Below are 16,276 nucleotides of genomic sequence, written 5' to 3' on the forward strand. Positions count from 1 at the left end.
GCAGTACTGTGCAAAAGTCTTAGGCACCCTAAGACTTTACTCAACAGTGTAATTGCCATTATTAGAAATTAAATGCGATTTACAATGATCATGAGAACAAATGGGAGGCTGCTTTGTTATGGTTAATGCCTTCTTGTGTCTCCCCTTCTAAATGATCTCTCTCTCTGCCCCACCTTAAACAGCTTTCTTTTCACTTTGAATCTTTGTTTATTTTACTTTTGACAAAAATTGCTGAATGAAAAACGTATGATCCTTTACCTTTTAATATGGCAAAATTCTAATGTCTTTCCCTTCTCTCTTTACTCATGCAGCACGATATGGATTGAGATTTCAAATGTCCTTCTGACTTTTTACCTTTCTGCTTTTCGTAATCTGTTTATTTTTGCATATTAGCACCAAATGTAAATACATTTAGATTTGTAATATATAAATTTATTGGATCTATCATCTATTACAGTGTTATATTCCATTTTAAGTGACTGCATTTTGGATAAACTTGGCAAAACAAATGAATCTATCATCTCAACAGTAAACATTCAAATTGTAAATTCCATGAAAGAAATTCCATGAAGGAAATACAGTGGATTTTAGTTAATTGGGGCAGCCATTTATTTAGGACAACTCTTAAAGAACAAAGCTCATTGAGAAAATAGCCGAGATTCCCTTTGTTTTATTTGGGACACTATGGTGCTAAATTGGAACATGAGATGGTTGTCGACCAGTTTTTTATCTAGTGTCAGTTGCATGCCCTTGTGTGGCTGTTAGACACTACACTGTGCTTAGAGTGAACAATTTTTAAATAGCATCAGTTGCATGAGTTTGCATTCAAAAAGCAGTGATTTTTATCACTGACAGTTGGAAAGAAATAAGCAGGAAGTCAATTCAGAACTTTTTTGCTCACTGTGGCTTCAAGTATTCAGGCTTGGAAATGCCAGAAATGGCCAGGACTGAAAATGAAACGATTTCACTACTTCAACAAGTAGGATCTACAAAGAATATAAAGGTATCAGCAATCATCTTGAAGATTAAGATTTGGATGATGCAATCATTGAAAGCATTGTATGAAAGTAGTCCAGTCTCTGCACTAGTTGTCTGCACTGATTTTGATAATTATAGTCAATCGAAAGAACATGACAGCATACGCTGAATGAATTCTTCCATGGATAACCATTAGGAGTCAATGCACAGTTTTATAATGTTGCAGTAGCATTGTAATGTTCTTATTTGTTCTGTATTTCATTTAAATACATAATTTGTTACTCAGTTAAATGTTAATACCCTTGTATCTCTTTCCATGAAACTTAATGGGGCCAAAATGTACTGGTCATGATGTGTCCTAATTAACTGGAATCCATTGTATATTCTGAAAGACTAATAGTTAATCTTATGACTCTTCCGTCTGGCTGGTTCTTTTTCTATTCTGATTATTAATTTCCACATATTGTATGAATAATAATCATCACCTATATTTAAAATAAATATGGATTGTATTTTAATTGTGATTCTACAGTTTGCTTTATTGTATTCAGTTACAGTTTGATTATTTTTGAGAATTATCTTTATTTTGTTGGTCTTGCTCTACAGTTGAATAATAGACCAATGTCTACATGATCTGAAATACTGTAAAATGACATTTAGATGATTAAGTCAGACAGTGCACAAACAAGCCATTTGGCTCATTCTGACCAGTGGGCACCATCCACATTAATCCGATCCTCTATCTAGCACTTGGGCCTGTTGCCTTCTATCAGGGGCAATGCAAATGTTTGTTTACACACTTCAGTGACTCTGCTTCTCAGCCAATGCAGTTCAGGTACTCATCACACTCTGAGTCCCCCTCAAATCTCCTCTAATTCTCTTACTCCAAAACTAAATCTATGTCCCCTCCTTTTACCTACTTATAATAAGGGATAAAGTTTCCTGCAATATGCCTTGTACGCTTCATAATTAAGTATACCTCAAACATATTTACTCTTAACCTCCGTCTTTCCAGAGAAAACAGACCCAGTCAGTCTTCATTTCCATCACAGGCAACATCCTGATGAACCTTCTCTGCATCCTCTCCAGCAGTGTCATATGTTTCCTGTAATGAGGTGAACAGAACTGTACATAGTATTCCATCTGAGGTTTGACAAAGATTTTATGAAACGGGAGCATAACCTTGTTGATCTTGTATTCAATGCCTCAATTGGTGAAGGCCAGTAATCCATATGCTGCCTTGATTTATCTCTGTGCTGACACATACAGGGATCTTTGGACTTGCACACCAAGGTCCATCTGTTCCTCAATACTCTGTAGGACTTTACTATTCGTGATGTATGTCCTAGCCTTATTAGTGCTCCCAGAATACACTAACTCATTAATCATGCTTCACTAACACATCAATATCACCCTGTAGCCTAAGACCACCATACATGGTGGTAGTCCTTCGGATTGGAAGAAGACACGCTGTTGTGCAGTTCATCTGTGAACATGGAGGTGGCTCTGCAGTCCCAGTCTGGAAGCATGGAGTCTAGCACAATGGGGACACTGGAAGTCCATTGTTATGGCTGCTGTTCTGTGATGCCGCTCACTGTTTTCCATCAGTTTTTGGCAGCACCTGTCTTCAAAACTGGTGTAGGCTTCATAACACAGGGCTCGCCAGCGGGTTCTGTCAGCAGCCACAGCTTCTAGTTCCCTTGACTGGATGCCACAGTAGCATAGGGTTTCCTTCACAGTATCTTTGTAGCACTTGCCTGGGCGACCTTGAGATCTCTTTCCGGCCTCTAGTTCACCATGGAGCAGCTGGTGAGGCATACAGTGGTCGTCCATTCTGATGACATGCCCCACCTACTGCATCTGGCCTCTGTTGATCAGGGACTTAATGCTGGTGGACTCCGTGTGATCCAAGACCTCCAGGTTGGAGAAACGGTCTTGCCAACGAATGCCAAGGATGGAATGGAGGGCATGCATGTGAAATTTCTCCAGTTGTTTGATGTGTCGTCGGTACAGAGGCCAGGTCTCACATCCATATAGGAAAGAAGGGATGACCACAGCTCTGTAGACTTTCTGCTTTGCGGAGATGCGGACGTTGTGTTGATTGTGCACTCTGGTACGCAGTCTCCCCAGAACCTGGCTGACCTTGCTGATCCTGGAGTCAATTTCTTTGTGATGTACACTCCCTCCTTCACAGCATGTGACAACATGCAAGTGAGGAACAGATTGAACAGGACTGGGGCTAGTACACAGCCCTGCTTCACCCCATTGGAAATGGCAAATGCAGCTGACATATCACCACTGCAAAGGGCCTGTCTTGTCATTCCGTCATGGAGCAGCTGAATCATCTTTACGAATTTCCTCGGGCATCTGTAATGTCTCAGGATGATCCAGAGAGCCTCCCTGTTTACAGTGTCAAATGCCTTTGTCAGGTCAATGAAGACAAAGTAAAGAGGCTTGTTCTGCTCAATGCACTTCTGTACTTGCCTCATGGCAAGTATCATGTCTACTGTACTCCGTTCTGACCGAAAGCCACACTGCGCCTCCGGGAGGTTCCTTTCCGAGACAGTGACAAGTCTGTTCAGGAGAATGTGGGCAAAAATCATGCCTGCGATGGACAGCAGTGAGATACCCCTGTAGTTTCCGCAGTCTGATTTGCTTCCCTTGTTTTTGTAGAGAGCCTTGATGAGGGCATCGCAGAAGTCATCAGGCATCTCCTCTGTGATCCAGATGTCTTCCAGGATGTCTTGGAACGCCTGTAAGGCATTTGGGCCTAATGCTTTGTAGATCTCAGCAGGAATGTCATCCTGACCTGTTGCTTCATTTGAGTTCATCTGTGAGATCGCTTTCTTGATCTCATCAGTAGAGGGTGGCAGGGCTAGGTCATCCAGGACTGGCTGCTGAGGGATCTGCTGTAAGACATCAGGATCAACTGTGCATGGCCTATTGAGTAGGTTGGAAAAGTGTTCAGCCCAGTGGTTTTTCAGTCCTTCTTGGTCTTTGATCAGGCTCGACCCGTCCAATGATGGCAAGGGGGAGCATCCTGATTTAGAAGGACCATAAACTGACTTCATGGCGCTGAAGAACTCTCTGGTGGCATGCATGTCTGCATAGCGTTCCACCTGCTCAGCCTTTCTCTGCCACCACTCGTCCTGCATTTCTTGCTGTTCTGCCCGTACATTGGACTACAGGTGTTTAAATTTGTCTGTCTTTGTGGCAGATGACGAGTCATTTTGCCAGTCTGCATAGGCCTTGTTCTTGGCCTGAATGGCTGCTGAAATGGTCTCGTGGTTTTCATCAAACCAGTCTTGATGCAGGCGGGTTTTCAGTCCAAGTACAGTTGTTGCAGTTTGTGTGGTAATATCTTTGAACTGTGTTCACTTTTCAGAATAGGTTCCCACAAGCGGTGAATTGCCGGAGAGTTTTTCATTCAGTACATCTTGAAAATATTGGACTTGACCTGGGTCTTGCAGTTTGCTGATGTTGAATGACTCTCTGACAGTCTTTTGGCTGCTTACGATGCAAAGGGGCTATGTGCAGGTTGAGGACCAACTGAACCAGCCTGTGATCTGTCCAACACTCAGCACCTCTCATGGCCCGGGTGATGGTGACGTCTTGAAGGTCACACTGGCATACTGTGACATAGTTGAGTAGGTGCCAGTGTTTGGACCTGGGATCCATCCAGGTTGTTTTGTACTTGTCACAGGGGGACATGAGGCTGGACCCAAGTGCAGGACACAGGCACTGAAGTACTAGGGGCAGGACAGGAATAACTAAAGGATAGAACCAGATGGGGAGACCAGGGCGTACGAAAGAGACGGGGCATGCTAGGTAATTCTGGGGTTCAGAGAGTTCGTGGCTGGGCTGGATCCCGGAGTCCGTGGCTGGGCTGGATCCCGGAGTCCGTGGCTGGGCTGGATCCCGGAGTCCGTGGCTGGGCTGGATCCCGGAGTCCGTGGCTGGGCTGGGTCTTGGAGTCCGTGGCTAGGCGTGGCTAGGCTGGATCCCGGAGTCCGTGGCTAGGCTGGATCCCGGAGTCCGTGGCTTGGCTGGGTCTTGGAGTCCATGGATAGGCAGGAGAGCTCCCTGGGCGGCCGCATAACTCCTGGGCAGGGCCACCTCCCAGGCAGGAACACAGAGGCCCGAGCAAGATGTGGAACACCTGGGCAGGTGTGGGCACAACCTGTAGGGAGCATGGGGTAGGAAGGGGCAGAGACCTCAGGGTGGGCCGCATACTCCTGGGTAGGGCCACCTCCCAGGCGGGAACACAGAGGCCTGGGCGAGGCGCAGGCCACCTGGGCAGGTAGCGTGCACAACCCATCAGAGGTGAGGAGTAGGAAGGGGACAGAGTCCCCCTGCCGGGCAACGGCATTCCAGCCTGCTACCCGACAGAGGCAAGGGATCGGGAGGGAACTTGATCCGGGGTGACTCCAAGGCTGACTCACAGAACTTGAGAATGAAGCTGTGGGCCCTCCAAGCTGGGACGACCGGAACGAACAGAGCCGATCAGATGAAACACCTCGGAACATGGCAAACCAGCGAACAGGACAAAACAGGTTCAGAGCAGGACAACCCCCCAACTAGGCACAGTCCCAGAGTCCCTTATATCCGCCTGCCAGCTGATAGGCAACAGGTGCACCTTCTTAAGCCAAGATGATCCTATTTGGCCTAAGGGTGACAGGAGGGATGGCTGCAAGACCCGGAGTCCGGAGTCCGTGGACCGGATCAGGACCCGGAATGCGGGCTCCGGACCGGACCATAATAGTACTTGTTTGCAAGTCTGAACATCATGTTAGTGACGTACAGGTTGTGCTCGGCACACTTGCTCAGAAGCAGCAGGCCATTGCTGTTTAGTTTTCCCACCCCATGTCTCCCAAGGACTCTGTCCCAGTCGCCCAAGATGATGAGTTTGTTGCTGGCGGGGGTTATCTGAATAACTTAACCCAGGTCCTCGTAGAAACTTTCCTTGTCTTCGTCTGGACTCACGAGGGTTGGTGCATAGACACTGACAATGGTGATATACCTGGACTTGCTGAGAGGAAAGTGGACTTCATGATACGTTCATATATTCCACTGGGTAGAGTAGGAATGTTTTTCAGCAGAGGAGTTTTGACTGCAAAACCTATTCCGTGGATCCTGTCATCAATCTGTGGTTTCCCTTTCCAAAAGTATATCCACTCACTGCTTCCTGTAATGAACCCTCGTCTGCAAACCTGGTCTCACTGAGAGCAGCGATAACGGCAAAGTTCAGCCGCTATGAGTGCTGTTTGTCTTTCAGGCCTTGCCACCTTGTCTCTATCCAGCAAGGTGCGGGCGTTCCAGGCTCCAAAGATGAGTTTTCTTTGATTTGTTTTTCTTGATGCATGTCGACCGCTAAGGAGATGATCCACTAGCCGCGACTAGTTAGCCAGATGATGTTGTGGGGCAGGCAATATTCAGGTTATCTTTTCTAACCCCCTCCCTTATGCAAGGGTGGGCAGTGCTGTCCTCAAAAGGGCTGCCCAGTCGCCCTGGATGCTGACAGACGTCTCTGCTGCCCTGGGTACAGAGACGAACGACCACTGGTCCAAAGGCCGCCTACGTGCAGGTTTGTGACTACAACTGCCAGTGGTCATCTCCACCTGCTGCTTCACCACTCCCCCATCACCACAGGACTTGACGAGGTGAGTTTGGACTGAGACGAATCGCACAACAGAAACCCGTGCGTGATGGAGTTTTAAGTGGAACGGCCATTGCACAGGGGCAATCCTACTCTCTCGGCAGAAGAGACCTTGATCCAGTGATACGGACAGCCATTATGGCTGGAGACCTCTCCTGCTTCAGTGGATGATCAGGATGTCTAAGTGCCTTGTCATGCTCTTAGCGCTGCACAATGCCTACCAGTCTGCCTTCTTGACCATTGGACCATTAATCAGTCTCCTCCGCTCAATCTGCCAGGGCCAGACTTCACACGCTGGGATAGATAGATCCTCTAACTCACCGAGAGTCAAAGACCCGTTGGCTACCCTCACCTGGTTTGGCCTGTCTGCTGAGATGGTTTACCGGGGTGTGACTGCTACATGTGTTACAGCTACTTGGAGCCACAGGTGAGAGCTGAGCACCAGGTGGGGACCAAAGGTGGACGAGCTGCCCTGAAAAGGGCACAGCAGGCCCCCCCACCAAGGGTGCTACCCCTCTCTAGACACTCCATACACCCCTTTCAACAATTCACCCGTCTTCATGTCATTTGTAAGGTTACTGATCCTGCTTCCCACATCCACATCCAAATCATTCATATATATTAGAAACAGTAAGGGTTCCAGCACTGATACCTGTGAGACATCAACAGTCACAGCCATCCAATCACAAAACAACCCTCTGCCATCACTCTCTGTCGCCTATCCCGAAGCCAATTTTTGGATTATATCTGCCAACTTATCCTGGATCCCATGGGCCTTGACCTTTTCAACTAGTCTCCTATGTTGAGCTTGTTGAACGTCTTACTGAAATTCACTAAGCTGCATCTACTGCACTGCCCTCTTCAATATACTTCTTTACCTTTTTATCAAAGTCAATCAGGTTGGTCAGACAAGATCAGCCCTTGGAAAAGGTCATGCTGTCTCTGATTATTCCCTGCCTTTCCAAATGATCATTAATCCCCTCCCTCAGAAATCTTTTCCAGAAACCCTTTCCACTGAATTATTTATTGAGATAGAGTGTGGTGTAAGCCCTTTGAGCCCAGCAATGTCCCAATTTAATGCTAGACTAATCACAGCGCAATTTACAATAAACAATTAACCTACAAACCAGTACGTTGTTGGACTGTGGGTGGGGGAACCAGAGGAAACCCAAGCGGTCACAAAGAGAGTGCACAAACTCCTTACAGACAGCAGGAGGAAATGAACCCGCGTCACTGGTACTGTAAAGTGTTGTGCTAACTACTACGCTTCTGTACCACTCCCACTGATGTCTGGTTGCTTTGAAAGTGGAGACCAGTCTTCCAGTCAAACTGATACCTTAGTTGTGCTTAACAAAGGTTTAAAAATCTCAGCAGCGTGCAAGATTTTGCCTCTCATTAGTCTGGGATAAATCTTATTGGGCCTAAGGGATTTATTTATCTAAGATATTGGATACCTCCTCTCTTCATGTAGACTTGCAGTTGAGTTTCACCTTCCCCTTTGCTGAATCCTCCAACTATAAAATCTGTGCCCCTTGTGAATAGTATTCACCCATACCTTCTAGTTCTAGCTCACATTGTTCCTAATGGACTCTACTGTTTGTCTGGTTAGTCTTTTTTTTTATAATTATAAAATACCTTTGAATTTACCTTAATCCTGCCTGCCAGTGATATTTCATGACCCCTCTAAGTCTTGCTAATTTCATTTCCAAGCATCTCCCTATAACCTTTACACTCCTGACCAGCCTCCCCCTCTATGCCTGCTATATGTTTTTGTTTGTTCGGTAACGAAGATTTCCAGTACTTGTTAGCCAAGGCTTTCACCCTTACAGGAAAACTTTTATCCGAATAGTTATTACTTCTCTTTTAAATGCTTACACTGCAGATGTAGACTTCCCTGCAAATAGGTGCTCCCAGTCTACCTTTGTGAGATCTTGCTTATTTTAATCAAATTGACTTTCCCTCATTTTATTCCTGATATATCACTATCTTAATCATGAGAAAATTGCAGGAAATATGAAGCAACACATACTGTGCATTTTGCATGTATCACTATCTTTTTTCCATAACTACTTTGAAATCTATGTGAGGTTTTTGAAACTGACCCTGAGGAGTATTTTATAAAAAGCTGGGAAAAACTTAAAAATTATCAGAGAATTTTACAGCTGTAATATGACATCTCAGCTATTGTACCAAATGCCCTTTCCAGTGAAGGCAAGCATGCAGTATACGCTCTTCACCACCCTGTTTACCTTTGTCTCTAGGCCCTTGTACCCTTTCTGTTCTGCAATATTCCCCAAGACCACTGTGAATGTTCTTGCCTTGTGTCGCTTTCCAAAATGCATCAATTGATAGTTGTTCAACTTAAACACTGTTATGTTTTGTAACTCCAAAACATAAAATTAATTAAAAGCAAAAATACTATTTCCCACCCACAAACCTATGAGGACTATCCTTGATCAGTGCTTGTCCTCCCAAATGCAGAAAGATCTTATCTCTGATTCCGCCCAGTAACTTCCCCACCACTGATATTAGTTCCTCTTGTTCTTGTACGCTGTCTTAAATGAAGGGCCAACCTTCAGGTCCCTCCACTCTTTCATTACTTCAATTGTGGCTAAGCAAGTTACAATGATCTCTGCCAGGGTCCCAACAGTTTTCCCTTGCTTCCTATAATGTCATAGTATATAGTCATTGTTATAGGTATCAAGATGCAGTGAAAACCTTGTCTTACATACTGTTTATACAGATCAAATCATTATACAATACATTGAGCCAGAATAAGGAAAAACAATACAATACAGAATAAAATGTAAAAGCTGCCAAAAAAGTGCAGTGCAGGTAAACAATAAAGTGCAAAATCATAATGAGGTAGATTGTAAGGTTAAGTGTCCTAGAGTTGGTTAAACTTCAGGGATTTATCCACTTTTATGTGCCTCAGCACTGCCAACACCTCCACTTTCATACCTATATATTAGGACATTACTGTCTGCTTCCTTGATCTTCTCCACAGTAAATACTGATAATATTATGTAATCTTTTAAGACCTTGACCATTAAAAACAATCAGTGATTCCTTTATAAATGTGAAAAAATGGGATAAATGTGAAATTAGATAGCATAGATGTATTTTCTGTTCATATATACAACTGCCAAAACAAAATAAAACCCTTTAATCTTATTTTTAAAGTGCATTATTTCTGTTCACATTTTAGTGTATTGGTTCTTCTTGAACCAGGAAGTCTACTGTCAAAAACTAAATTCTGTAATGTCATAGCGCTGTCATATGTTAGTGTAATGTTAGGCTGTTGGATGAACATCCTGAGGCTGGACTCCTGATGAAGAGGCGTGAATGGAACATGCAAAGGAAATTGTGTTGGACGAACTTCCTAGAGTTATTTGAGCATGTATCTGGTGAAATAGATGATGGAGAACCAGTGGGCATATTGCATTTGGGTTTTCAATTCAGTTCCATTTGATTCAAGTTTAATTGTCTTTCAACCATGTTACTCTGGGACCAAGGTGCAAAAGATTGTACCAACAGTAACATACAGCACAAAGCCTACATAGCACATACAAGATAGCAGACACATAAAGATATCAGTGAGATTCAGCCACACAGTAAAAAATAGTCCAGACGCTAGCCATAAATGCCACCAAAATCTGCAGTTGACCACAATGCAGTTTGTCATTTGCCGAGTGAACACCAGGTAGCAGCACCAACTCCAATCTGGACGCTGCACTACACTGCCCTTGGTGGAGTGCACTGGCTCTGATGCCTCTCTCCTGCCGGCTGTACCCAGGCGACACTGCAGCTCGAGGCCTAGTCCTTGTACATACAATATAACAAGCACATTAAGTTATCAGTAAAATACATTCATGCAAAAAAATATGGCCCCTGCACTTTGCCAATAAATCAGTGAATTGAACTTGTGGCATACCATGTTAACAATGTCCAAAAGGGTCTTGTAACCAAGATGGTCAAAATTGACCAAGACAACCAAAATCGCCATTAGACCTTATACTGCCTTTGACACAGCATGATGCACAGCTCCTTCATTGTCTCCACCAATGAGCAACTCGCTGATGGGGTAGACCTACAGTACTTTTAAGTTCTTAATGTCCAGCAGGTCTTGAGATCATAAAAAATAAGTTAAAAAAAGCCAATAACACCTTTTGTTGGCCCTGTAGAACCTGCTGCTATTGAATGTGCCGTCATCTAATCTTACTGGAACCATTAATAGTGAATGTGAGCACATGGGATTGGGGGTACTGTATTGCCATAGATTGTAAAATAATTAACTGACTTGAAATTGAGAACAGTAATAAATGGGGCTTTGTGCAGATGGCAAGTGGTGACTAGTGAAGTACTGCAGGGATCAGTGCTTGTGACCCCACTAATCACTATATATATTAAATGTATGAAGTTTTGCAATATCTTTGTCAACAACATGAGGCTATGGGGTGCAAATAGATCTGAATGTGATTCCACAAGCTAAATATGTGGGCAGGTACATGGCAGAGAGGGTACACTACGGATAAGGGTGAGCATATCTTCTGAAGCAGCATATTATTTAAATGGTGACTGATTGAGAAATGTGGAACAAAACACCCTGGGTGTCCTTGTGCAGCACACTTTGAAGTAAACATACAAGTGCCCCTAACAGTAAAGAAGACAATTGAAATGTTGGCCTTCAATGCAAAAGGCTTGAGCTTACGAGCAAGATGTTTTAGTACAGGTGTACAGAACCTTGTTATCCAGGAGTCTTATGTACAATATAAAAAAAATTATTTAGAGATTGCGAAGTCAGCTGAAAGAAGATTCTATGGTGTGATGAAACCAAAATTGAGCTTTTTATCCATCAGACGAAATGCTATCTTTGGTTAAGCCAAACACCACACATCATTAAAAACACACCATCCCAACCGTGAATCATGGTGGTGGCTGCATCATGCTGTGGGAATACTTCACTGCAGCTGGCCCCAGAAGGCTTGTGAAGGTAGAGGGTGAAATGATTGCAGCAAAATACAGGGAAATCCTGGAGGAAAACCTGATGCAGTCTGCAAGAGAACTGCAACTTGGGAGAAGATTTGTTTTCCTGGAAGACAATGATCCCAAGCATAAAGCCAAAGCTACACAGGAATGTCTTAAAAACAACAAAGTTAATGTCCTGGAGTGGCCAAGTCAGAGTCCAGACCTCAATCCAATTAAGAATTTGTGACTGGACTTGAAAAGGGCTGTTCACTCAAGATCCCCAGGCAATCTGGCAGAGCTTGAACCCTTTTGTAAAGAAGAATGGGGAAAAATTGCAGTGTCCAGATGTGCAAAGCTGATAAAGAACTATCCACACAGATTCAAGCTGTAATTGCTGCCAAAGATGCAGCTACTAAATACTGACTTGAAGGGGGTGAATACTTATACAATCCATTATTTTGTGTTTTATATTTAGATCACGTTGTAGGGATCTGTTTTCACTTTGACACAAAAGAGTCTTTCTGTTGATCAGTGTCAAAAAAAGCCAAATTAAATCCACTATGATTCAATATTGTAAAATAATAAAACATGAAAACTTCCAAGGGGGGTGAAAACTGTATAGACACTGTAAATAGTAATCTGATCTTCTGTTTTTCCTTCCAAAGTGGATGATCTCTCATTTACCCACATAATACTCCACCTGCCAAACCCTTGCCCACTTAGTTAACCTATCTATGTTTCTTGTAGACTCCCCACATCTCTGCACAATTTGCTTTTCCATACAGTTTAGTATCATCAGCAAACTTGGGTGCATTACACTTTGTCCCCTCTTCCTAATCTTAGTTAATATATAGCTATTGCTGGCCCAGTATCCAGCCCAATGGCACTCTGTTCACTACTGACTGTCAACAAGAGAAATGCCATCAATCATAATCTGTCTTCCACTGGTTAACCACATTACCAATAACTTGATGTATCTTTTATTCAAGACCTTATCGAATATCTTCTGGAAGTCCAAGTGTACAGCATCCACCTGTTCTCCTCTGTTCACTCTGCTTATATTCTCAAAGAACACTAAGTTTGTCAAGCAGAACCTGTCCTTCATAAATCCATGTTGTGTCTGCCTGATAGAACTTCTATGCTGATGTCTCACTGTGATGATAACTTCAAGTATTTTCTCAACTACAGACGTTAAGCTAACTAGCTATATTTGCTCACTTTTTCCCTACAACTTTTTTTTTTAAACAGTGCCATGACACTGTGTTTCATTCTGCTGGGACCTGCACAGAATGCAAAGAATTTTGGTAACTTATCACAAACGCCTCTAATTTACACCATTTCGTTCAGTACCTTGAAATGTGTTCCATTAGGACAAAAGTACTTGTCTACCTTTTTGCTCATCGCTACCTCTTTAATGTCAGTGATTGTATTAAGATCCTCACTTCCCAATGCATTCATAACATCTCCCTTTGGTATGTTAATACATGTCCTCACGATGAAGACTCACATAAAATCATTGCTCAAGGCTTCAACCATTTCTGCATTACCTAATATTAATTCCCTTCAGACCACTGTCTGTTGCTATAACAATTCAGTCTGTTAATATCAATACCCATTTTGATCTTGACCATTCGGCAAATGTGCCTAATTATAATAAATGTTTGATGATTCCGATTGTAGTGGAACACTGCTGCGTATGAGTTTGTTGCTACATTTCCCACAGTACAACAGTGCCTCTATTTCAAATCTAATTTTATGGCAGTTTTCATCAGCATGAGTCCTTCCTCTAAGTTTGCATCTTTTGTACAAAACCTACTTTGAATATAGCTACTTTTAAATAAGTATATTTTAATACTTGACTTGGACGTGAAGGATTTGATCAACAGGGAAGAAATATTTTAAAAGAAGTTAATTTGCATGCAGTCATTGGAATTATGTGATGCATTGCAAAATCAATTTTTCCTCAACTCTTGCCAATGCACACAATGCCTAATCAGACTGAATTTTGGTGAGAGCAAGAACTGGTAGGGATGGAGTCTGTGTCTCAGTTACTTGGCTTTGATGGTTTACATCAAATACTGCACCTTAACTTTCAACTTACACGTAGTTGAATCTAAGACTTAACTATTCTGACACAAGCTACTGACTGCACATGATGTCAGTGAGTTGTATGCACCATATTTAAATTCTCACCTTTGACTAAGTGTCACTGGAGAAAATAATTTGACTTTTCTTGCAGAGGTTGGAGATTCCAAAGCTTCAAGGAGAGAGTTATCGTTCGCATTGTCTTTTGTATGGGAAGAAAAGAACAAATCTGCTCATCACAAACAGGTACCGAGGATAAACAACTTGATCAAGGGGACAGAGTGACAAGACAAGGAAGCAAGTCATTAAATGTATTCATGAAGAATGCAGATAAATTTCTTAATGCCAAAGAGATCAAGGGATATGGGGGGTGGGTGGGTAGAACAGGATATTAGATTAGAGTGACTAGCCATGATCATTAAATGTCAGAGAAAATTCAAAGGGCTGAATGACTTCCTCCCATTCTTAACCTTTGTGTTCTTTGGTTCAAAGTGTGAGCTAGCTGAGTTTTGGAGAAAGGGATGGGCTTTCATATGCTTTTTCTTTTTTTTGTAATTTATTTGTTATTGAAGTTCATCATCAAACAAACATTTCCATAAGATGTATTTCAGATACTATACATATATATCATATTTGCCACAAATCTCCACTTAATATTTATCTGAGGTATACACTTACAGAAAAGAGAGGAAAGAAAGAACGAGAAAAAGGAGAAAACTATGTACAAGTAGGGAGTGATCTTTTTTTTGCAACATATTGATTGATTTGTGAGAATAAAATCAGGCCTATGAGGTATTATGTAATTAAACCATTTTTCCCAGTAGGAATCAAATTGTTACAACTTATGATTAACAATGCTGTTATTTTCTCTAATTGGTAAATGTCCACTGTAATTTCCATCCATGTGTTTAAAGTTGGGCTCTCCTGTGCTAGCTATTTCCTGGTAAGAGTCGTTTTACCAGCCACCAACAGTGTATTCATTAAATATTAATCTCTTTTCATCCATTCTTAAGGTATATACCCAAAATATATGGTCTTACTTTCTAAGGGTATTTGGCATTTAAAGATATCTTGTAGGGCATTATGTATTCCACTCCCATAGGCTTTGATAATGGGGCATTCCCAGAAAATATGATAATAGTTTGCATTTTGACTTCCACAATCTCTCCAGCAAACAGGGAAGTTACTATCATAATGGGATTTCTGAGAGGGTGTAATAAAATATCTTATTAAGTTTTTCCATCCAAACTCCCTCCATTTCTGTGAATTGGTACACTTCCACTGATGCCTCCATATTGTTGTCCATTCTTCCTCAGATATAGTTATCCTTCCTTCTCCCATTTTGTTTTAATGTATGAAGTTGAATGTATTTTAAGATTTGACAAACCCTTATACACACTTGAAATGATTCTACTACCGTTATCTGAATTATATGCTTTTCCAAATAGCTCTATCAAACATGTACAGTGCTTGCCTTGGTTGCATTTTTAACCCTCCTATTAACATACTGTCGCATCTGTAAATACCGATAGAAGTCTTGTTTTTCCAATAAGTGTTTCTCTTTAAGCATTTCAAAACTGAACAGTGTTCCTTCTGTCATCATATTACAAAGGACTGTCATTCCTTTAGCTGTCCAGTTTATTCAGTGTAAAATCCGAGTCTTATGCACACCATTTAAGAATTGCAATATCTCCCTCTAGTTTATATTCTTTTATAATAGTTTTCCATATTTTAAGAGTCCATTTCACCCATGGGTTATCAATAGTATTTATGTAACTTTGTAGGTTGTTTTCAGCCAAAATTGCCTGGATAGGAATGGGAAGTACCTGTTCCTCAATGTTTTTCCATTGAGCGTCATATGACAGGTTGCACCAGCATATCACAGCTCTCAACTGTGCTGCAGAATAATAATCTGTAAGAGAAGGTAGGCCCCATCCCCCCTTTTCCTTGGTTAATTGCAAAGTTTTGAGAAAAACTCTAGGCCTTTTACCTTGCCATATATATCTTGATAACATTTTGTTCCATTCATTGAATTGATTTTGGTTAATCTCTATTGGTAGGGTCTGAAAGAAATATAATAGTCTGGGTAGTATATTCATTTTAGTAGATATTATCCTTGAACTGAGACTTAAAAAAAAGGAATTAGGTTCCATCTTGTTATATCTTTCTTAATTTTTTATATAAGTGAATAATTCCATTATGATGATTATACCAAATCTTTTGGCATAACGATGCCCAAATATTTGAAAGACTCTGTTTGCCATGCCCAGGGATATCTACTTACAATTTCTCTTGATGGGCTATAGTTATATGAAAGTAATTGGGTTTTATCTATGTCGATCTTGTATCCTGATAATTGAGCATATTGCTCAAAGGATTGCATCAATTTAGGTAAAGAGTATGTTGGCTGCCCCTAGGTAGATCAAAATGTCATCCGCATAAAAAGCCAATTTATACTCTGTCCCTTTAATAGTAATTCCCCTCATATCTTCATTTTGTCTGACGTATTGAGCTAATGGTTCCAGATATAATGCGAAGAGTAGAGGTGACCATGCACAGCCCTGTTTCATGCCCCTTTCTAGGGTAAGA

The 16,276-nt window shown here is 42.0% G+C and overlaps 1 protein-coding gene across 1 annotated transcript in view; it reads left to right on the forward strand.

Moving 5' to 3' along the window:
- vps13c (vacuolar protein sorting 13 homolog C) overlaps nt 1–16,276 on the forward strand; it is a 389,552-nt gene that overhangs the window by 350,423 nt on the left and 22,853 nt on the right. Inside the window, 1 exon segment of the mRNA XM_073024838.1 lies at nt 13,842–13,933. Coding sequence (XP_072880939.1) covers nt 13,842–13,933 — 92 coding nt within the window.

Source organism: Hemitrygon akajei, chromosome 21 (genome assembly GCF_048418815.1).
Source record: "Hemitrygon akajei chromosome 21, sHemAka1.3, whole genome shotgun sequence".
Lineage (NCBI taxonomy): Eukaryota > Metazoa > Chordata > Chondrichthyes > Myliobatiformes > Dasyatidae > Hemitrygon > Hemitrygon akajei.